Below are 23,972 nucleotides of genomic sequence, written 5' to 3' on the forward strand. Positions count from 1 at the left end.
ACAATCTGATCTCTTCCAGTGTCCCTTGCTATCAGATGCAGGCTGGAGCAGGGCAGAGGGCTGGTCCCAAAGCGGAGGGCTCTGCTCTGGCTTCCACAGAAGCAAATAGCTGTGCTTTTGCTCCCGGACCGCCTCTCTCCTAATGTGCTGTGGCCTGCCACCAGGCATCAGGCTGAGGAAAAGGGACAACTGTGACCAAACAGACTCTCATGGGGCTGGAGCCCCTTTTCACCCACAATAAGGGTCTGTGGCACAGTGTGGTGTGTGTCCCCAGTAGCAGTGCATCCCCAGGAGATGTCCCCAGTCCTGCTGAACCACCTGGGAAGCAGGAGGTATGTGACACACGCTGCTGGCCAGTGGCAGACCCAACAGTAGAGCCCAAGGTCTTTGCCTCAAGGCCTGCAGTCCACCTGTGGGGGCACAGGCCTGGGGTCTGTCCCCAGCCTGCGGCAGAGGACACCAAGCCCCACTGCTCCTTGTCTGCAGCATCCTCCTCTACCTCCCGGCCTTAAATGATGCAGAAAGTCTGCTAAGGACTTTCCTGCTGGAAGGACTCAGCAGGAAGCAGCTAATGCAGCCTCTCTCGCTCATCCACAGTACTCATGTCCAACGGATAATAAAACCACAGGCTCCTTTCTCATTAATCCCTAATTAGGCTCTTTCTCACTTACATGGCACTTTCTGTTATTAGCGGTGGAAAGCTGAGAGCCTGCCTTTAACCTTCACATCTTGTGAGGAGGCAGACCCAAACACCTTGCTGCGACCTTGCATAAAACATCTCCTTGAGCTCACTCTTAGGGGCTTCTGGAAAAGACCCCCCCTTTCTTCAGCGAGGGTAGAAAAGCAAAACCTCTAGAGGAGTGCAGCATCTGCAGCGAGAAGGCTGGAGATGTCACACACCCAGTGGACACTCGACCACTGAGTGACTGCAAGGTCAGGTTTGCCCTTGCACAGCTGCAAGAGCCAAAGGGATGGACCACAGAGGCCTGAGCCAGCTACCCTGCTTCTGGTAACTCATCCCAGCGTGGGGATGGAGAAGGCAGCAGAGGTCATATGCTTCCAGCTGGACTCCTGCCTCCATCACTGCTCTTTACCAGTGGCTGAGAAGGAAAGGGAAGCTCCATCAGCCCTCCTGCTGCAGAAGAGGCTTGCAAAGATCCCCCAGTGGGCTGTTAAGTTGCTGTACGGGGGAGCTATCTGCCCATGGCAGCAGGGGACTCAGAGTAAACTCATCTACCTGTCGAGAGCTGGGCGGAGTAGTCCACACTGAGCCCTGTGCAGCTAGACTACTCCTAGAGCTTCAGCTTCTTAGTTTAAAGCCAGGCTGGGCATGTGGCCTATGGGCTGAGACACTCTGCACCCTGGGACCATGCAGGCATCCCTGCACGTGGTGCAGGAGCAGGAACAGAGAGAGGAGAGCAGAGATCACAGCTGAACATCATCCCTGCTCCCACCCGTGTCAGACAAAACCCCACCGAATTATTAGGATGAATGCTCTGGGGGGTACGTGTGCTGGGCACATGCCAGGGACAGGAACAGGCAGGCAGCTGAGTGACTGAATCTGAAATAAAATACCCAGTCCTCGCTGCTGCCGGCAACGTGACATTTGCTGCCTGTTATCCCAGCAGCTGCGGGTCAGCTGCGTCCTGCACTGTCCTGCCCGTGACGGGGGGACTCGCTCCTAGCTGAGGCCTCGGGGACCAGGAATAATACCTGTCCCAGACGGACATGCAGCCTTAAACCTGTACATGAGTGTTAGTGCCTGGTGCTGGACACATCCCCGGCTTGCAGTAAGTGGTGTCTGTGCACTGTCCCTACCCCTGGCCCACATTACCCACAGCATCTTTGAGAAGACCACCAAGGACACCTGAGGGCTGTTGGTCAGCAGGTCTGTGCACAGCCGCACCTTTTCCAAGCGCTCCTTTCCGGCTTCCCAGCTGGTGGCTGAAAGCATTGGGGTCCTGCAGGATGATGCTCCGTGTCCCGTTGTCCTTGTGCTGGCCATGAGGATCTCACATTGTTCATGCAGCAGCCCCACAAGATGAACCAGCTGGCACGTGCCCATGCAGGAGACCAGCGGCAGGTGAGGAACTGGATCCGGCCCCTCTCCTTGTGGGTCTCTCCAGGGGCAGACAAATCCAAGGGGCCTGTGGCGTCGAGCAGTCCTCGACTCCTGCCTTGTGAGCCGGGCCAGCACAACTTGATACACGTGGGACAACGGCTCTAGGATCACTTCTTCGGTGTTCTCCTGGTTTAAGCTACTGAAACATAGAGGGTGTCCCAAAACCTTCTCCTCTCTTGCTCCTGGGAGGGAGAGAGGAGAAGGAAGGCCTGGAGCAGTAAAGGAACCAGAAGTTTCGTTTGCTGCAAAAACAGGTTGTTTTGCATATTTCCTTTAAATGGCTGGTTCGGCTCTGCCGGGGATTGGCGTTAAGGCCTGCTAGAAGTGGCATGAGCTCAGCTCCTGACCTCCTTGTGGCCAGGACTGCAGGTTGTAGTCTGATCTAACCAGACCCTGAGTGCTGGGAGGGGACCCCCTCCCACCCTCACAGCAGAGAAAGGTTTCCCCGCCATGACCCTGATGGGCTGAGGGGTCTGATCCACGGGCTCTGATGTTTTGTGCCCATCACAAAGCACCGAGGAAAGCCCCTGGGAAGTGGGGACCTTCGCTTGAGTAGCTATAAAAAGGGCACTTCTCAAGTGAAATGAGTTCTGAGCTGAGCTTCAGAGAGCTCTTTGAATAGCACTGGGGTAGGGAGTGCAAAGCTGTAGGAAGCAAACCTGTGGACATACCAGCGTGAACATCATCTCCACTCAAATCATTTCAGTGGATAATCTCCACTCAAATCATTTCAGTGGATAATCTGGAAGGAAATCTAACTGCGGCAGTGGGGAGGGGGATGATGAGGCAGCTCCTTGCCAGGGAGATGTGATGAGGAGACAAAGCACCTGGCTGCCAGGCGATGCACTGATTGCATGAGGCAGCGCTGCGTTACAAGTGATTTTGCAAGCTTCCCCGGCAAGCCGGGCAGCTTCCCAGCCTGCTGGTGGGAATCTTACTGACAGCAAGGGATTACTCTATCCTTAAAGAACTCAGGGTCTTGCACAGCTGCCAGGACAAGAAACAGGAGGAGCCGCTTGCATGTCTTGAAACCCAGCACATCAAGTGAGCAACTTGAGCATGGAAAGAGAGGAGGTATCACCCCGACTAGCTACAGGGATGCATGGGCGATGCCAGCACTGGTGGGCAGCCTGTCAGGTAAGAACATAAAGAGGCTCCCCACGGGGCGGTTCATGGGCCCTGCTGTGAACCACCCCATGGAGGATGTTCTCACTCTCTCCACTTTCTCTAAAGATGTCTAAGTAAACAAGTCTCTTAATGTAGACCTTTTCCTTCAGCCTCTGAAGCAAGATGACACACTCCCAACCAGCCGTACCCAGCACTGGCAGGAGCCAACACCTGCCCCAGCACCTCTATCCCATTTTCCCTGATGTTTCCCTTCCCTTTGGGTTCAGCATTAATAAACATCCATTCCTCTCATTCCTCACTAGACACCCAGCAGCTCAAGCAGCAGGGCAAGCCTCGAAGGCAGGCCAAGAAATAATGCCGGGGGGTAGGAGGCAAAACTAGGTGGTGATGTTACTGCCAGGTTATGGCTCTGCAAAAAGCAGTGCCCAGCATTGCCTCCCGCTCCTCCTGCAGCACCTTCTTGTGCTCTCGCACCCTGCAGCAGCTTATCCTCCTCTGCTGGGTATCATCCTGTGGACACAGAAGCAAGGCTAAGGCCTGAGCCCCGTTAGCTTTTCCCTTTGGTAAGGCTGAAGGTGCTTCTCTGCTCCCTGCAGACAAGGGTGAAGGGGCTCTCGCCTCCTCTTCTCCCTCTCACAAAGAAGATGGAGAGAGAAATTTAGGGAAGAGGGTGCTGACCACCAAAACCATTACACGCACACCAGCCCCTGCGCACCTGCCTCTCTCGTGCAGCCCAGTGAAAAGTATCTCAGAAGGAGCAAACACACTTGCTTTTCTCCTGAGAGCAGCAGTGCCTTTCTGAGAAAACGCAGGCGGAGTTTTGCTCAAATTCCTCCTGCCAGTCTCCTGCATACCCCACCACCAGAGAAAACAGTCACCCCACATGAAGAACTCCAGAGTTCTCTCCAGAGAACTACAGAGGCCAGACTGGAATAAAACAAAGACATCTGCTTAAAAATTCAGGGCCTATCACTGCTCCTGCTAAATATGCTGGGCCTTTGGAGAGGCCCAGCAAGGACAGAGGTGAGCTCTCTCTGCCTCTCGTGTGCCTCAGCACAAACCTAGGATGAGGGAGAGTCACCCAAGCATGTTGTAAGCACAGACCATGCTCCCTGCTCCTGGGAATAATTTTTGGTTGAGATAGCTTGCAGTCTGATTCAAAGTCCTCAGGAAATAAGACTCAACCTTTTACCCGTTGTATTGAACTGCAAAGGAGGTGTCTGGGGCAGCTGGAGGGTGAAAGCTTTGACCTCCATTACTGTTATTTTCTGTAATGGCAGGTAAGACAGACAAATCAATTTTTTCATTGCATATTTGAGCCCTGAGGAAACAAAGAGGAAGTGACAACCATCTTGTCAGAGAGACAAAGCCGCTCAATACAGAGCATGGCTCATTTTGACTTCTGGGGGCTGACCTGAATGCTCTGAGCCTACGTAGGCATCGCAAATATCATCTCCAGCGGCAGAAACTGCTACCAGGGTCTCTGTTTCTTATGGTCTTTCGGACACGTGGTACTTGCTGGAGGCGTGGGTGTTTTGCTATGGCTGCTGTGGGGTGCGGCAGTCACAGCAAAGCTATTCCCCGTTAGGTAATGAGGAGCACCGCAGCTCCCAAGAAACACAGCCCTTGTCCTTCCACACCGGATTAGCTTTTGGACAATGCAGAGATAAATCAAGGAGCCTGTGATCTGAAGTTACATTAAACACAGGTCCTCTAAGAACGTGAACCGTGCCATAGATCATTTCTTGTGTCAGTAATCACATGGGTGGTAACAGGACGTAGCTAAAATGGAGGACTTACCTACATATCAATACCTAATACGCTCTTTCGGACCACAGCTTATTCTTAAGCAACACTGGTTAAGCAGCAGAGCAAGGCTAAAACTGAGCTGTACCTCTTGCACACTCAAAGGTTTCCGCATCCCTTTACATGAAGAGGCTAGGAAGGAGGCTACAGCCAGCCACCCCTTTCCAACCTCCCATGGAGAGAAGGGAGACATACCACCCCAGCAGCCACAAACCATGGGTTGAGCACCTGAACAGACAGCAGTCGGCCCCAGCCAGCCAGCCATACGATTGAAGACAAGGTTTGTTCCTTACGGGTGCATACAGAATATGTCACGCAGTAAAAAGAAAACAGCAAAATCAAACACATGCAATGCTTCAGGTCTTTATTGTTGCTGCAGAGTAACTGGTACATGGTTAAAACATTCTAATATAATCAGTGGACTCTGAAAACTAAGGCTTTCTGTAGGTTTGTAGTATCCTGGTGTTTCCTTTCACGCAGTGTACATATAAAATCAAGTTATAAAAACACGGATCTTTTTTAAACAACAGAGATTGATGCAATGCACAAAACTAGGAACTACATTTCACACGACCAAGACAACACCTTACAGACCAGCTTCAGGCCTTGCAGCTTTGAAGCCAAGAGAGAAATGTCTTGGTCTGACGTCCTGCTACCCAGGTGAGCTTGATGACAAACACAGATGGCAGGATTTCAACCTTCTGTTCTGAGCAAAGAGAAAGAAACCCCTGATGCTGATGGGGAAACATTTGATTGAGCAAACAAGAGCAGTGTCCTTAAAGCACATCATTGATCTCAAATAACATGAGCAACGCCTAGCAAGACCTGTAGGTCCCGTAGACAGAGCAGTCGCTGCTGAGCAGTGTGCCTGCTGGGACTACGAGAGAAGGTGAGCCGTGACAAACGTGCTAATGAGTGAGACAAGTCTCTGTGCCAATATACGCGCCCCATGAAAGAGGGTGTGTGTGTGATTCCTGGAGTACTAGCACCTTTAACCTACCAGCATTGAAAACATTTCAAAGTGATTGACCCAGTACAGAATCATAGAATCATTTAGGTTGGAAAAGACCTTTAAGATCATCGAGTCCAACCGTAAACCTAACACTGCCAAGTCCACCACTAAACCATGTCCCTAAGTGCCATCTTAGTGTATTTTGGATAGGGAAACAGGGTAAGAACAAAATAGTCTCAAAAAAATCTGTATATTAGAACTTTTTGAATAAAAAGCTACATTTTGACCAAAGAGGAAAAAAAGCATTCACAGAAAGATCTTCCCCAAGTTCCTTAGCCACTTTCTAAACAAAGAAGCTTCTATATCCACAAAGCTTTTTCTTTTTATTCCATTTTTTTCTCCTGTCTTGCATTTCTAACTGAGCTGGAAAATGATGCACATAATCTGAAAATCTACATCAGTCCCAAAGCCAACACCCTTCCCTGTGAGAGGAGGATTCTTCACTTACCATGTGCCGCCCCGCATCATGGAGTCGGGCACTGCAAACGTGACATTAGCAGCTGACAAGAAGATTATTCTTTCTCTTCAATCAGAATACATGACAGAGGAGGATGAATTACAGATTTGCAGGATGTTTACCACATTACAGTAGGTTACGTGTTTGGCTCCAGCTGGGAGAAAACCCCTTGTAAGGGTCAATGATGGACTGCATTTGATTGCATTTTCAGAGCCCAACTCTAATCACACACAGATGTAAATCTTTCACCGCTCCATGACCAAGACTCACACCGATGTTTCCGATACATTTGATGATACCACAAAGTTCTCTGAACGACTGAGAAAAGCTGGTATTTACGTCACCAACATATATAACCTGTCCTCCGAAGTCATTCCTGAAGACTATGTTAAGGCTATTGGAGTAGGGTGGCCATGGTTACTCCTGGTATGAAAGCACAGCCATGGCTCAGGACAGACTAGAAGCAGCCTTTTAGGCCTCCTCTGCATTAACCATAAACGAGGTTTTTAGGTTTTCCCTTGCAGCGAGTTACCTGGATGTGCAGGGAAGTGCACCAAAGCAGAGCATCAGGCGAAGAAAAACCAGGCTATGTAGATTTAAGCTGCAACCATGCCTTTGATATCACAGAATTACGTTAAAAAAAGTCCTCATAGTGCAGAAAGGACCTCCTTCCACTCGTGACAATGAAACACAGTTGTCAGTCGTCAGGTACTCAAATATAAATATGAAAAAATCATTAAGAAACATAACCCTAAATATAAACCTAGTTTTATTTATTTTTAAGAAAAAAGGGATTAAAAAAATTAGAGTAAAACAGATGGCTTCAAGTACTTTCCACATAATAAACAATTAGTTATTATAAGCATAGATTAAAAAATACTTGTCACCTTGCAAGGGACAGTTGAATAGAGGCTGGTGATTCATTTAAAAAATGGCCTTTGATACAAACACATTAGACAACATGTTTAGTGTTATAATTTAGAAGAAAACAGATGTGTCTAACCATGCCGACTCAATGCTTGAGATACTCAGCACAGTACAAGATACATTTTGCGCTCTGTACTTTCACATTTCATGGCAATGCCACTCAACATATGGAGCCGGGCCATCTCGGTTTAGCTCAGACAAGCCTTCATGCAATGAACAACAAATATTTAGTAAGTCAGGAAGGTTTTGCAGCAATACAGTTGATCAAGTGGTCTAACATTTCTGAGGTTGAAAAACAAATCTAACCTGAAGTGTCTCCTAAGCGCTGGCTATGTTTATGTCTTTTACTATGTTAGCATGAACATTACTTTTATTATATATGACAAGGAATACACTTGAAAGTGCCTTGTCTGAGTTTAAGCCTTCAGATTTTCTGAATGTCATGAAAATAAGGGAAAGCGTTATAGTGGGAGCCCCAAAAGAACGCCCCAAAAATTGCAAAGGAGGTTGGAAAAGCAATGATGTCGTCAGGCAATCAAAGAGAACACTGCAAAGGGAAGAGGTAGCTCAATTTCCCTGTGCTATGATAAGTCTGAAACCCATCTTTTGTACCTATAAGGAGACAGCCATTGCATCAGACGCATTTCAGCAGGTCTGGCTGACACGCATGGAACAAGCAGTCTTCCTGCTTATCTATATGGACACTTGAAATGCCTAAGGAAACAATGTGAAAACCAAAATAAATGCTTCAAAAAAAAAAGATATCCTGCCTACTCTGAAAAATAAATAAAATGTTTTCGATCAAATAATGTCTACAAGGACACCTTTTGGAAAAATATTTGCCAGCTACTCAGAGACAGACACTTATTTTTGCCTCTACGAGAAAAAAACACCAATAAAACAACAAAAAAACAGCTCCCCTATCCCGCAGCTCTGTATACTGCTGTAGGAACAAGTCTCCCACAGCTAACAGGGAGACCGAAACAGCGTGAAACAGTGAGAAATCAAAACTTAGCTGCATAGGTCTATTAAATAATCAGTTAAGACTTAAATGGAGGCAGAGCCAGCACTGTTTTCTGTACTACAAGACTGCAAGGCTTAAAAATCCTTCTGAGTGACCAAGCCAGAATGGTTGAATAGTGGTAGGTTCAGTAGTGTTTGGAAAAGTTTATGCAAAAATATTATTTTAAAATAAGTTTGAATATTTGAAATAGAAAAAAGAAACAGAACAAATTCTCCTCCAACTTCCACCTACCATCAAAACATCGTTAAACTTACCAGCTTTCCAAGTCTGGTGCTTACTTCACAACAATGTGACTATACAGAACTCATACATCTGTCTCTCTTAGCTGGACAGTTTGGGTTTCTACATGAAAGTTCAGTGCAGGTCACATTTATTAACATCCTTACGATTGTTCAGTAATCCAGCAATTTGTTTCTTAATTACAGCAGAATGCAGTTGCTAGCTGCTTGCAAGAGCAATGTTGAAATTACATTCAGAGATAAAAACTACCATTTTCACGTGTAGCAATAACTAACATTTTTCTCTCTCTTCACAGAATCAAGTTCAAATGTCTAACAATGGTGATAGTAAAAGACAATTCTCATGCAAAAATTCTTCCCTGTGCATAAAATTTGCAGGACATCTCAAAACCACCCATTTTTACATCTTTCTCTACCCTAGAACTAATTGGTTTTAGTTTTCGTGTCGTGAAATTTCTGTTGCTTTTTAAAATATCGATGACAAGCGAGTTCAATTAGTTCCAGCCCACCAAATATCTTTTGCTGCACAACAAAAAAGATGATCATGGCTGCAAAATACCATCGTGCAAAGCTGTACAGGTACAGTAGTGCAAGCATACCCAGTGGGAACACCGTCCAATACAGGAGCGAGATGCACTTAACCGTGAGGACCCTGAGCTCAGATTTACACGGTGGAATAATGCTTTGCCCTGTTGCACTGAAGCATTTTCCACCTTCATAGAAGTGTCGGAGTCTCTCCTCTTTCTCTTCCCAACGCTTCCGGCACCAAAGCTGCAGCTCCTCCTTAGAAGTGGGCACTGTCTCTATGGGATATCTCTGGACGTGGAAGTGAATCTCCTTTGGGAAGTTTCCATTCAAAAGGTGCTTCTCCGTCTGAGGAATATTTCGGGGGTATGCCACAGTTATGTCATGGATAGCATCGAGATTGTCACCTAGAAGAAAGGTTTGGAGGAAAGAAGATCAATACAGATCATGCAATGGTCAGAACGCTAATTCGCTTCAAGGCGTGATTGAAAACTGTCCAAATTGTGGCAGACATCCCGAAGATACGTTAGCTATGCAGAGCACGTTTTATCTGCTAGAATCTCTAAAGGCTGAAAGGTCAAACTTTTCCCAATCATTATCCGTTCTGAATCTGAGCAAAAAACTTTGGGAACAAAATTATACACGGTACAAACTAACGGAGAATTACAACAGTGAGTAAGAGGATAAAGTCAAATTTAAAGGAGAGAAGATGCACATCTGGTCTTGGATAAAGAGCACAGTATGTGAGACTAATCTTCAGTTATTCATACCTGTGCTGCAAGCTGAAATTGCTTTTAACTAATGAAATACAACTCAGTGTATGTTCCTGTGAACACCAAAAAAGATTCAGTTTGATCTGGAGCAAGCAGCATACGCAATCCTAATTCACTGAAGACTGAGAAAACATACGTGAAACATATACCAGCTAATTATCAGGAGCTCATGAAATCTAGGGTATCTCACAAAGGATGAGGAGTATCTCTGTAGCTCAGCCAGCTTTGCAGAGCACTCCAATTAACACCATTTCTTTAAATCTGACCAGCCAGTACTGTAAGGAGGTGAGCTGCTGCTTACTGCATTCCAGATCTGGTAAAGACAAAGTACAGCATAAACGGTGGGGGAGCCCAGCTTTAAGTAAACCACATACAGTTAGCTATTTGGGTAAAGTGAGTATTGTCAACCATTTAAAAAGCAATTGCAGATTAGAAATTCAAGGGAATACTGATGAAAACCCCCTCTACTCTTCACTTCCACGCCTGATCGAGCCAACACTCTTGAAAGGGTATCGGTGTTGCCGAAGTGGGGTTTGCTAGCGCATCTTTGTACTAAGTATTTTTACATTTTGCACTTTCTAAATACCCTCTTTATCCCCCGGCCTCTGACCAGACATTCTTTTCAGATTTCATAAAGTAAATTCTGCTAGTGTAAAACTGATCTAAAAATAGGTGCATGGTGCATGGTGCACTGGATGTTGCATAACTGTTAAGTTCTGCCAGCAGTGATTTATCTCACTGTTTTTATTTGGCTGGCTGGCTTGGGGCAAAATAGAATTGGAGACTAAAAGCTGTCTCCAGTTGCAGCGATTGAAGACTTTTGTTCTCATAGATGATGTCACTTCTTGCAAAGATGATCAAAACCTACTCTTTAACCCCGCTCCCCCTTTCCATTTGCTCCCCTTCCCTGGTATTTTGGCTTTCCTTTACAGCTCCAAAAATGACAGGGACAGAATAGAAAGTTACTTTAAAAGGCCATGTTCAAAATGATGTATCTGAAGTTCAGCTCCAAATATCACAAGAGGGGGAAAAACCCTATTCAGCCTTTCAGAGTATTTTATAACTGTGCTGTCTTATAACGATCTCTCTTGGACAGTTTTGTGGCAGGTTACTTGGGTTTTTAAACAGGTATATGTGGCTCCTGGGAGGTCTATCACAGCAAAACTCAATACTCCAGCTTTTGTCTGGCTATGGGATCAAATCCTATTTAAGCAGAGAATCACTGTATTCTGCATGGATAAAGCCTTTCAGATTTCCTTCCAAGAGATGCCAAAATTGAACGTGTCTTAGACACGCTGCCCTTACAAAGGGAAACGATGGCCAACCTGCTGCACCTTAGCACAAAGCATTTTCATTTTGAAAACAGCTCACATTTTTCCTCCCTCTACTCCAAATATTTCTGCCATCAGAAGGAATTACAGTCGCCCTACAGGACAGACATCCCCTAGTTCCTGGCCCAGCCAGGGGAAGGACTGCTACATATGCCTCTAAGAGATTCCCATCTCTTAAAATCTGTCTTGCTCCTGATCCTCCATAGCTCCCCAGGTCCTAGTGGCACATAACACCTATACACTTCACCTCAAGAGGGAGGCCAGAAAAGTTCAGCCTCCCTGAGATCCTTGCATGAAAAAAGCCTTCTACGAAAAGAGTTTTTGGCTCCATGAGTTCTCACCCACCTTGCAGTCATTTGTGTCTTTGCAGCTAAACGGTTAGTCTGCCGTTATACGCAAATGTTCTTGGAAAATCAGGGCTTTACACATAAGGATCACTGGCATACAGATGACAGGCAATAAATCATCAGATTCGCTTAAGACACAGATTTTCTGACTGTGCAAGTGGGACTGGCAGGACTCCCTGCACCCACACAGCTGATCTGATCTCTTCAGCCTGCAGATATACTTCTGCCTGTGAATTCCTGATCAGAAACAGGGAAGCCTCTACTCCTTACCTATGGATTTGTAGCATCCCCAGACAGATACCTTCCAGCAGGGCTTCACGCCAGACTGCAGAAGTTCTACACTACATTATGGCTTCTAAATTAGTTACCCAGAACAAAGCTCAAAGAGCTGCGTACAGGAGGGTGGACATTACTCTTTCTGCATTACAAACAGGGAAACCAAGGCAAAGGATGATTACGTGAACTGCTCATTGTGTCCAGCTTGAACCAGTATCTCCTAATTCCCAGCTGCAAGGTTCACCTATTAAAGTATATTTTACACAAGAAGAAATGAAACTTCAAAGGTAGATTTAACCTATCTGAAAGCACAGAAACATCACAAAGAGAGAAGAGCAGAATACCAGGTTTCATATGCAAGAGCCTTTCTCAACAGGCCCCTTGTTTGGGTCATACATATTTAAAAACTCCACACAAAGCTGGCAGCCTGAAGCTTTAATTCCCTGCTGAGGCAAGCATATGGAAAGGACCAGCTTCAATCAGTTTTCTACAGCTGTTGAAAGAAACATGCCCTGCTAGTGTTACATGCAGTAAGGCTGCAGGATCCACACTGCACACTTGAACAAAAAGGTTCTGCGTATTCTCTGCTGGTTTATCAATGGCATCTTTTAATATGGACAGGGTCAATGCATCACTGCCAAACACGCTACAAGCGAATCTGCTAAAAAGAAGAAAAGTTACCGCAGCAGATGAAGGTAGACCATTCGTAAGCAGGGACAAAATTCCCTTAGGCTAGGTTTAATCAGGCAGATTTTGAACTTACATCCTTGGCTAGAGCATCTTTACAGTCTCCGTTTCCCTCTGAAGTTAAGCTTGTTCTCTCTGCAGTCTGGAGATACCAGATATATGTTTCAAATCAAAAGCAAGGTGCCAGTCAACCAGCAAAAGAAAGCGATCCTAAGTGAAGACGCAGGGCAGTCACTGATTTTGAAGATCTTTTTTCCACCTGAATTTAAAGATCTGCTTAAAAAACCTGCTTCTGCACATTTTAAGAAGAAATTACCCTAAGGGAAGCCACATCATTCTACTTCTAGAAGAACTCAAGAAGAGTACAGGGATCTCCTTAGGTCGTGCAGAGAGGAAATGAGAAAGGCAAGAGCCCAGCTAGAACGCAGTCTGGCTGCTGTCGTTAAAGACAACAAAAAATGTTTTTACAAATATATTAATGACAAGAAGAGAGCCAAGGAGAATCTCCACCCTTTATTGGATGCGAGGGGGAACATTGTCACCAAGGATGAGGAAAAGGCTGAGGTACTTAATGCCCTCTTTGCCTCAGTCTTTAACAGGCAGACCAGTTATCCTCAGGGTACTCGGCCCCCTGAGCTGGAAGACAGGGACGGCGAGCAGGATGAACCCCCCATAATCCAAGAGGAAGCAGTCAACGACCTACTATGCCACCTGGATGCTCACAAGTCTATGGGGCCAGAGGGGATCCACCCGAGAGTGCTGAGGGAGCTGGCGGAGGAGCTCGCCAAGCCACTCTCCATCATTTATCAGCAGTCCTGGTTAACGGGGGAGGTCCCGGACGACTGGAGGCTTGCCAATGTGATGCCCATCTACAAGAAGGGCCGGAAGGAGGATCTGGGGAACTACAGGCCTGTCAGCCCGACCTCGGTGCCGGGGAAGATTATGGAACGGTTCATCTTGAGGGCACTCACAAGGCATGTGCGGGACAACCAGGGGACCAGGCCCAGCCAGCATGGATTCATGAGAGGCAGGTCCTGCTTGACCAACCTGATCTCCTTCTATGACCAGGTGACCCACCTAGTGGACGAGGGAAAGGCTGTGGATGTGGTCTACCTGGACTTCAGCAAGGCCTTTGACACCATCTCCCACAGCATTCTCCTAGAGAAGCTGGCGGCTCATGGCTTAGACAGGTGTACTCTGCGCTGGGTCAAAAACTGGCTGGACGGCCGGGCCCAGAGAGTTGTGGTGAATGGAGTTAAATCCAGTTGGCGGCCGGTCACGAGCGGTGTTCCCCAGGGCTCAGTTTTGGGGCCGGTCTTGTTTAATATCTTTATCGATGATCTGGATGAGGGGATCGAGTGCACCCTCAGTAAGTTTGCAGATGACACCAAGTTGGGCGGGAGCGTTGATCTGCTCGAGGGTAGGAAGGCTCTGCAGAGGGACCTGGACAGGCTGGATCGATGGGCCGAGGCCAACTGTATGAGATTCAACAAGGCCAAGTGCCGGGACCTGCACTTCGGCCACAACAACCCCATGCAGCGCTACAGACTTGGGGAAGAGTGGCTGGAAAGCTGCCTGGCGGAAAAGGACCTGGGGGTGCTGGTCGACAGCCGGCTGAACATGAGCCGGCAGTGTGCCCAGGCGGCCAAGAAGGCCAATGGCATCCTGGCCTGTATCAGAAATAGTGTGGCCAGCAGGAGTAGGGAAGTGATCGTGCCCCTGTACTCGGCACTGGTGAGGCCGCACCTCGAATACTGTGTTCAGTTTTGGGCCCCTCACTACAAGAAGGACGTCGAGGTGCTGGAGCGTGTCCAGAGAAGGGCAACGAGGCTGGTGAGGGGTCTGGAGAACAAGTCTTATGAGGAGCGGCTGAGGGAACTGGGGTTGTTTAGCCTGGAGAAAAGGAGGCTGAGGGGAGACCTCATCGCTCTCTACAACTACCTGAAAGGAGGTTGTAGCGAGGTGGGTGTTGGTCTCTTCTCCCAAGTAACTAGTGATAGGACGAGAGGAAATGGCCTCAAGTTGCGCCAGGGGAGGTTTAGATTGGATGTGAGGAAAAATTTCTTTGCTGAAAGAGTGGTTAAACATTGGAACAGGCTGCCCAGGGAAGCGGTTGAGTCACCATCCCTGGAAGTATTTAAAAGACATGTAGATGAGGCGCTTAAGGACATGGTTTAGTGGGCATGGTGGTGTTGGGTTGACGGTTGGACTCGATGATCTTAGAGGTCTTTTCCAACCTTAATGATTCTATGATTCCCTAGTGGGTCAAAAATGAAGTAAGCAAGAGTATTTGTTCATAGTTCAGAGAAGCTGTCGGTGGACAAACCACTTTTTGCGATGCTTTTAGTGACATCTGAGGGATCTTCTTTACCCTGCGTGTATGCACATCCCATTGGGGAAGGAATGAAGGACAGAGGAAATCAAATAATGTTCACAGGTTTGCATCTGAAATCTAATTAAGCTAAGAAACTGCCATTAAGGCTAAAATGTCAGGTAGGTAGGCCAGCTCTTCAGGACAAAGAGACACCAGTTTCAGTAGCTTTACAGTCTCACGACTTTCTTCGTGCAGTAGTAGAACTATATATCCTTCATACCCATGAACAATATTCTGTCCTATGCTTTATAAAAGCACCTCAGAAAAGGAAAGCTTACTACAGTGCTCAGGAGTGAATATAAAATTTATTTGTAATTATTGTTACGTGGCTATAAACTGCATAACATGCAGATGTGATTAATCCATGTGGCGGTCTCCATTTTGGGATGACAAAATGCCTCAAAAACACTATTCTTTTTCTTTTTAAACTTTCTGTGCCCCAATCAAAGTTATTTATATTTCAGGTTCTGTTGATACACGACATTACTTCAAGCGATCACAATGCACAGCTGCTTGCTTTGGGCATTGCACTCAGAGGTGGCAGAGGAAGAACTTACCAGGCTCATGACCAAAGTAACAGCATCAGAGAAAGATACCTTCTTTTAAAAAATATTTCCAAGGAAAAATTAGAACATTTTCTTTTACTACACCAGCTGTTCCATCAGAATTTTTATTTTACGTTAGAAGTTGCAGCATTTGGTAACCCGGTAGAGGTGAGGTTGCCACATCCCCCTCCCCCCACTAGGAGCGAGTCTGAGCAGGTATTCCCAACACACACACACACACACATACGTACGTACGTACGTACAATGCATGGGCACAGACAGCCAGCCACGGATCAACATGGACAGAAAACACAGCACTCAAGCAAACAAAATGGCCTCGTCGTCCTCCCCTCTCTGGTTGAGTAGGATAAAGGTCTGTCAGTGGGAGTTATATACGTATATACAGGCTACGGATCCCTCCAGCAACTGGCCATAGACAGTCTATGCTGTAGCTGGCCCTGGGTCCTTGGTCTTCCCAGGTGCTGGCACCTAGACACACAAACCCCTGGGGCCACAGCCCCTCTCCAGTGGCTGGTACAGACCCCTTGCACAGATGCACATGCACTGTCGATCCCTCCAGTAACTGGCTTTAGACACTGAGGGCCACCCAGTAGCTGGTCTTCAGATCCTCTCTTCTCCAGCTGCCTCATGCAGAGAAAAATGGACATACAAACTGGTCTCAGTTGACCCCAGACCCCACAGTCTCCTCAGCCACCAGCTTGGACCTTGCAGTCCCTCCAGTAGCCAAATTGTGACCATCTGACCTCTCCAGTATCTGACCAGGACTTATGGCCACTTTGATACCTGGCTCCCAAGCCTCTTACCCTACTCGCCTGCTAGTCCTGCTCGATAGTCACTAGTGATCACATGCTGACATATGCACCCGCATGATAGGCATGGACCCTGGTCTCTCCAGTTGCTGGCACTTGGACCTCCATATGCACACCCACAGAGTCCCCTCACCCAGGGAAATAGTTAGAAATGGGGTTTAATGAGAAGACAGGGCAGACTGGGCTGATCAGGCACAAGGCACGGCCAGGCAAGTGTACTGACCAGCCCCATTTACATGGGACCAGCCCCTTTTACCCCTTATTCCTCTGTTTTCCCAAACTTGTTCCTCCCAAGCCACCTCAAACCACCCCTGTCCCCACTTTTGGTTCCTCCCCTAAATATACCGTAATAAATCTTGTACAATCCCCAAATGCTCCTCTTGGGCATCCCCTAAGAGTCCCAAAGCCCTGCAAGCAGTAACCCCCCTTAGTCTGTAAGGTGATGGACAGGAGCCTCTCCCATTGACTCACTGTGATGGGTGTCACCCCTGGCCCACAGGCTGATGGCTTCTGTGTGACAGCCCTCAGAGGAGCCAAGGTAGGGGATCTGTTTCTCTGGATTTTAGGGTTTTCTCTATCTGCTGTTGTGCTCCTGTGCTCCTTTGCGTGTGCGCAGACAAGCCTTTCATCTCACAACCTATTATAAAACCTTACAACCAAGATCCTCTTACTAGGTTCAAAATGAAGATATCACAGGTAAACTGAAAATTACTTTTGTGTGTATTAAATAATACAATGTCAGCACAGTATTTTAATTCTAGGGGGAAAAACCAGCCTGAATGTAAAAGGAAGCGTTAAACTATTTTAAGCTGCTTTCAAATACATTTGCAAAGCGAATATTGCAAGGTAGCTGCAATTGGTGAAAACTGCCAGAAGTGATGCTCAGCACAGTCCCAAATAAGTGGGTTGGTTGGACAGACCCATCCCCTGTGCTGTAAGGATTGCTCGGGAGCTCGAGCACTGCTCGTTCCTCAGTTATGATTCATGTCAGTGACAAGGACACTTTCTTGCTCATACTCGGGACCAAGCAACGCTGAACAAGCTCACTGTGAGACAGAAGGATCTATATAAGCAGCAACTTGAGGGCCAAAATGATGATTCAGAACAAAAGCTCTTGAAGCCAAAATGACCATCAGCAAGCCAAAAATGAGGATGGGCCCCAGGCAAATCCATGCAATGAACTGCTCAGACTCTCAGCAGTCTGGAAGGTGAACGGGCAGCTGAGTCTCCCTGGCATTAACCGTGGTGGCTATTACCCATTTCCATCCCTAGCAAGGATCTCAGCAGCCGTAATTTGTTCTACTTTAGTTATCATTGACATTACTTTAAATCATCAAGGATTATACAGTCTCTTCCCCTGTATTGATCCAGTAGAGAAGATGCTATTCTTAACCACAGTACATCACAGAACAGCGTGCCAGTGAGTTGCTGAGCCAGAACGGGGAGAGGTATACTGAGATGCTCTCACAACAAAATATTCATGATAACCTTAAAATAAGCTGTTCTGTGAAAAGTGGGACCAATATATCAGGCCCTTGTCCATTCCACCTCCCACCACAACATAACTGTAACTCCTTCCTCCTGAAAAGCAGCATACCTGTCCCTTCATCACACAGCTCCAGATGCTTCATACAACTCCAGGCTTCCATAAAACACTGGTTGTAGCTCCCCCCCCCCCCCCAATATCCTCAACTTCATATACATTTCCTTAGGAAACCTGGCAGGAGGCTTGGCACTTCTGTAAATAAACTGATCAGCAACATAATCAAAATAGATATGGAAACAAGTAGAACTAAATTAATTATGTTTCACAATATCTGAGTATTGTACATTAGCTTTCAGACAAAGATACATTTTTGGACATTAAAACAAAACCCATCTAAAACTGCTTACTGGGAAATATTACTGTCTTGGCTCCTGGGATTTGAGTCATTTTTCTTTGAGAACACAGTGTCACGAGGGAGTAGCTTCAAGGATTTACAGCCCCTCCTGGGAAGTGTCATCCTTGTGAAGATTTAAAACTTCACGCAGCCCTCTTTAAAGCAGCGGTGTCAGCCAGGGTTAATCTAAATCACTTTCAACTCAGTAGTTATTGGAAATCTTTTTTGGGTAAGTGTAGCAATCAAATAAGCAAACAAGAAAAGACAGAATGATAATGCTGGCCTTGATTAACAGAGAAGAGTGATCCTGCATACCAATTCTTTCTCTAGCTATCCGATTTTCCACCGGCGTTGTGATACAAGGAGAGAGGAAGACCTTCCACCTGCTGACGCTGCACCTCTTGTCCTTGAGGGTGGGAGCCTGGAGAAGGGACAGCCCTGGCTGCTTTCTGCTCCCCAGCAGGAAGGAGCTGTGCTCTGGGTGCTGCATACAGGAGTAGAAGACTACTGGGATCTGCAAGGAGGTACCTCCAGCCCGGCTGGTACAAAGATCAAGAGATCTAAGGACATCCTCATAGCTATCAGCAATCATTACGTGTGCTCAATTCTTTTGTTAAATACATTTAAATCACATAGTTTTGCAGCCTGATGCCACATCTCATTAATGTGTAAAACAATACCACTAACTGAAGTTGTTGTTGTTGGGGGGGGGAACCCGCTTTGACTTTGAAATCTCTGTAAATACCTCATTTAATTATTTTAAGGCCAGACTGGAATGTTATCATCATCTAATCTGATCTCCTGAATAACACAGACCACAGGAGCTTATGCAGAATGCTTTTGGGATGTAGTAAGACAGACATTCTGCGTTGTCCTAAAGCTTTTAACATAAGGTAGGCAATTCCTCTAATTAATTTTATTTTTTTTAATCAGCATCACTACACTGAACTTGTAATGCCAATAAAATCTAATCGACTTAAATGCCTCTTACAGATTGAGTGATTCTTTGCAGGACTATAAACCAATGTTACTACAGCAGCAGGAGTAGATGTCCCTCTTTTCTATTTAAATGCGAGGGATGCTCTTTTCTTCAGCAGACACACCTGCTAGCTCCCTTCCTCCTCTCCAAACCAAATCAGAGTTAATACAAGAAGGAAGACACCGTGTAGCTCAGTTATGGTATGAGAAGTCAGTACTGTGGGAAAGCTGGGAAAGCTAAGGATCAAGAAGTATCTTACGCTGGTCTGCAAGTTAAGATATATCGAGTGCTAAACCGATTCTTAGTTCGTGGATTAAACTGTACAAAAATACTTAGGCACATGTCAAGCCGAAGTGAAATACAGAAGATTTAGCTCATAATTACTGCAGGCATTGTTTGCACAGCTGCACTTTACGGGCAAAATACAAGTATGGGTTGTGGTGCTGGATTTCACGCGTTTCACAACGCTTTACAACCTCCAGTAAGGCTTTAGAGATACAACTCCATCTTGCCACCTCCCCGGACGTGGGCCCTCTGACCCAGCTGTTATCAAAGCCACAGCCAGCTCGTCTGAAACACTGCACGTGGCTCCTGGGTACCGCTGTCAACATAAACCGACTAATGACTTCAGGAACTGAGTTTGCTCGTTTAAAAGAGGAATCTCTGAGCAGATGAGGGATGGGTGTGCAGGGGAGAGGGGGGACCCGGCCATCGCGATGGGGAACGCGCCGACTCAGTGGCTCCATCCGCAAGACCGCCCAGGGTCTGTTGCCCTTCGGTCTTCCCTCCCCGGCTCTGAAGGGTTATTTTACGAATTGCAAAGCAAAAGCTGGTCGAGCTATAAATAAAATACAAAAATATGTGGAGAGGAGGGAGCGAAGGGATAAAAGGGTTGGAATAACAAGTTATTTTCAGTCACTAGGGATGACCAGGCATAACTGACTCACCACTCTTTATCATTCCTAAACTATATTTATAGTTAGACAAAAATGCTGTGTTTATTCCTTTGCCTGTATATCTGCTCTCTCCCAGCGTCCCATACTACAAGTCTGCTCTGTACACACATATGGGATTTGGTTTTCATAGGTATGTTACATGTTAGGAAGGAGAAAACATGTTGTTTCTAGGCTTATAGTACACCACTACTTTTTCATACAGAGAAATGATATTTCATATGACAGACACTGATGCACTGGTATGCAACTCTCCAACTCTACTAAGCTCTAACATGAATTTCCTGGCAAACAGCCAAACTCAGGCGAAAATCACAATTATGCTTGAAATAAAGATAATTTATTATACTGCAGTGAAATCCTTTTAAGAAGCATCACATGTACTCTACCTTGATAAGATGTCTTGCTAGACAGGCAAATGTACATAAATTAGGAAATGGCTGATTTATTTTTATTTTTAAAAAGAAAGCTAAACTAGTAATCCAAGTATTTCTGGAAAGCTAAGTATCATGACAATTAAGCAAAAATAAGACATCAAATACCCTTAGAATAAATCATACACACACACAAAGCCTATTCTTATCTTTTAATATAACAGACTATCCACCTAATTCCTCTGTTACTTGTTGGGCATTTGAAATCACTGAGAATCTGAGAAAGAAGTAATCCACCCATGTACATTTCTTTGCTCTCTGCCTGGACGAACAATCTCTCTCCAACACAGATGGAATTAAGCATCAATCTCTACAAGAGAAAACACATCCTTATTTGAGGTAATCCAGTTCTGCCAGAATTCAGCTGTTGCATCTGCAATTTCCACTGTCATTTCTGACTGGCCTCACGGAGTTAACAGTAAAGGAAAACGCTCTGGAACAGTTTACATACACAACTGCCATACCAATGATGCTCAACATGGCAAGATGTCACTGCTAGGTAAACAATGCAGCTGGCTTAAAACCTGGATTTTTTTGAAAAGTGCTACATTTTTAAAGATGTAAGAAGTAGCAGCATGTACGAACTGTCATGTTGTAGCACAAAAGTGTATGTTAGCTTTCAGCATCCCAATTAGAATACAAGCATTAAAGGGGCTACCCCTTCCCAATCTCCCTATTCATCCTATTAGATGTTACTTATTTTCCCCCAATTCTTCCAAAACCATTGCTTATACTCTTTTCAAATACATCTTTTTTTTTTTTTTTAATAGTTCTAGGATTTGCCAGGATGTAGGGTAGGAATCTTCTCATCCTTTTCTCATCGTTTTTAATAATTTTCAAATTGTCTTGGATGGAGGAACATTAGACCCCAGCCGATCTGCAGACTGACCGTGCAACTTATTTTGAGTCTTGTCTTCTGTAAAGTCACTACAAAGCTAGTGTGAGACACCGTGAGGAGCAGAGAAAAATAATTCACCACAGATATTCAGAAGGAAGCAGCAGTGGCAATTTTCTCTCAGTAATCAACTGATCAAAGTGCATCCTATCTCCTCAGAAACGCCACGGACTTTTCACTTTCCATCAGTCCTTAGTTCATGCCAAGGTGCTATGAATAGCATAACACCATCCAACACTGTATTATAACAGCAGCAATAAGTAAATAAACAATGGCTAGTAAAGAAAAGAGATTTTATTCTTGGCTTCTAGTGCATTACATCCATTCTTTTCTATAATTCAGATATAAAGTCCAGCTTCCTTTCCTCCCCTCTGTTTTCCTCTCTTTTTTTAATGGCTACAGATAAATAACCTCCTGATAATTCAGTGCACTTTGCTATCTGTTCTTATCACTACCCAAAGTCAACCGCTAGAGAGTACTCTTTAGCTGCTTAGTGACCTGACACTGTTTTATAATCCTGCCCTCTTCAAACTGTCCAGGCATCACTCATGGTTAGTGCAGCCTTCAGCAGCCCCAGGAAGAGCAACCTGGAATTAGGGGTCAACTCGGATTCCTCGCAATACAAAAGATGGGCTAGATGATATACCCAGTACCATTATATTTGGGATACACGAGAAGAAACTGAAAATGCATTCAAACTTCTGAGAGATTCGATATTAGAAATACGGCCCATACCAAACCAAAAACACTAGATGAAAATGTACCCTGCACCAAAAATAGAGTATGAACTAGATGTTGAAAAAACACCTGCTAGCAGCTACCTCAAATATTTGGATGGAGCGCTTCCACAGACGTCCTGAGCCGATCTCTTGCATTTCATGCCTCGCCGATTTGTGCTATTGCCATTCTTGGTCACAGTGGTTTGTTTTCATTTCTGTGTACAAAGCAAGAGGAATGCAGAACAGCAGCAGCAGCCTGACAAGAAGGCATAATTTCAGCACACAGAAAATTGTGAGGCTTATAACTTCTCTCTGATGGATATATATACTAAAGCCACATCATGCTTTTGCTCCACCTTGTTTTAAATCCAGGGCAAGGATTTTGCTCTGAAAACATTTCATACTCTGCCGTTAGAAGAACTTCTGTCAGGAACATCTGGTTTATTATCTGAATTTGCAGCTGAGGCATATTTACACAGAAACGAGCTCATCTATACATCTCACTGAGTGAAATCAGTCTGGGGCAGAGAAGCACTCGGGCTTCAATTAAGCAGCAAAGCCCTAGTCATGAATTAGTCAACAAAACAGAGCCTCTAACATACTTTAATCTTCCGTTCTTTACTGTAACCCTCTAGATGTAACTTAACCCTTTTATATTCAACTCTAACAGAACTAATTCAATTTCCATGTTTTTTTTCCTCTCCGCTGACTGAGCCCCCTGGCACGAGAGCATACAGCACTGCACATAACAGGCATTGAGACCCATGCCTGCCTGCACCGAGATATGAACTTACTGTTCCCAATCCCGTGGTGCTAAAACAGTTTTCACCAGACCATGATACACACAAGTGGACAAATCTTATTAAATTTAATCAGCCCAGTACTTGGGGGAGCCATCTTAATCAGAAAGGGATTTAATGAAAAGCCGCAACTCCAATGAATAGTCTTTAATTACGACTGACTAATATTTATCCACAAAGAGGAATTTGTTTCAGGATTAGTCTGAGACCTGGAAGAAGCCAAAGACATCAATTTAATAATGGAATGCCTAATTAAAGTATAATGGAAACCTAATTGTGATATACTGCTTTGTAGCACACATGATTTATTTACAACAATTGCTTTTCACTGGGCTCATTAGGGAAAGTTAAACAAAACACAATAGTAAAAAAGAAGAAGGAAAAACAGACACACTGGAACTTCCAAGATGATTATAATCAGCTGATGAAAGACAGTGACATATTTGTCAGATAAAGCACTGCCATCCCTCCACAGGCTGTGGTTAAAATTTCTAAAAAGGATAATGATTATATAGTTCCTTTCCTCCCTAACGACATGGGATCAGACCCAAACCCTACTGCAGCTACTTGGTGGAGCTCCTCTGGTGGAAAGAAGCCATAAAGTTGAAGGGTCTGACAGTCTTTGGATCCTCCTCATGCAGAGAAAACTCACATAACATGCGTGCCCTCCCAGCCACTACAGAAGGAGAGCAGCTAGGGCAGACCGACCGCCGCAAACCCCCTCCAACCCTTCCTACCTGCAGCCTGCCGGTACAACTGACTGCTCTCAATCAGGATGCATTTCTTTAAGAAGGCATAGCCCTACAGGCACCCATGGCACACAGCTGAATGTCTCCCTATATAAAACACAGAAAGCTGCTCAAGTAATTCTTACTGTAAAACCAAACATCCTCCTGTTTGCGTCCTGAT

At 45.6% G+C, this 23,972-nt stretch overlaps 1 protein-coding gene across 3 annotated transcripts in view; it reads right to left on the reverse strand.

Moving 5' to 3' along the window:
- Nucleotides 1-5,405: 5,405 nt before the first annotated feature.
- LCLAT1 (lysocardiolipin acyltransferase 1) overlaps nucleotides 5,406-23,972 on the reverse strand; it is a 125,167-nt gene continuing 106,600 nt past the window's right edge. For all 3 annotated transcript variants that reach the window (XM_076334719.1, XM_076334718.1, XM_076334717.1), the window contains one exon: nucleotides 5,406-9,647. In XM_076334719.1, coding sequence (XP_076190834.1) covers nucleotides 9,139-9,647 — 509 coding nt within the window. In that variant the 3' untranslated portion in view covers nucleotides 5,406-9,138. The remainder of the gene's footprint in view (nucleotides 9,648-23,972) is intronic.

The sequence above is a fragment of the Aptenodytes patagonicus genome, chromosome 3 (genome assembly GCF_965638725.1).
Source record: "Aptenodytes patagonicus chromosome 3, bAptPat1.pri.cur, whole genome shotgun sequence".
NCBI lineage: Eukaryota > Metazoa > Chordata > Aves > Sphenisciformes > Spheniscidae > Aptenodytes > Aptenodytes patagonicus.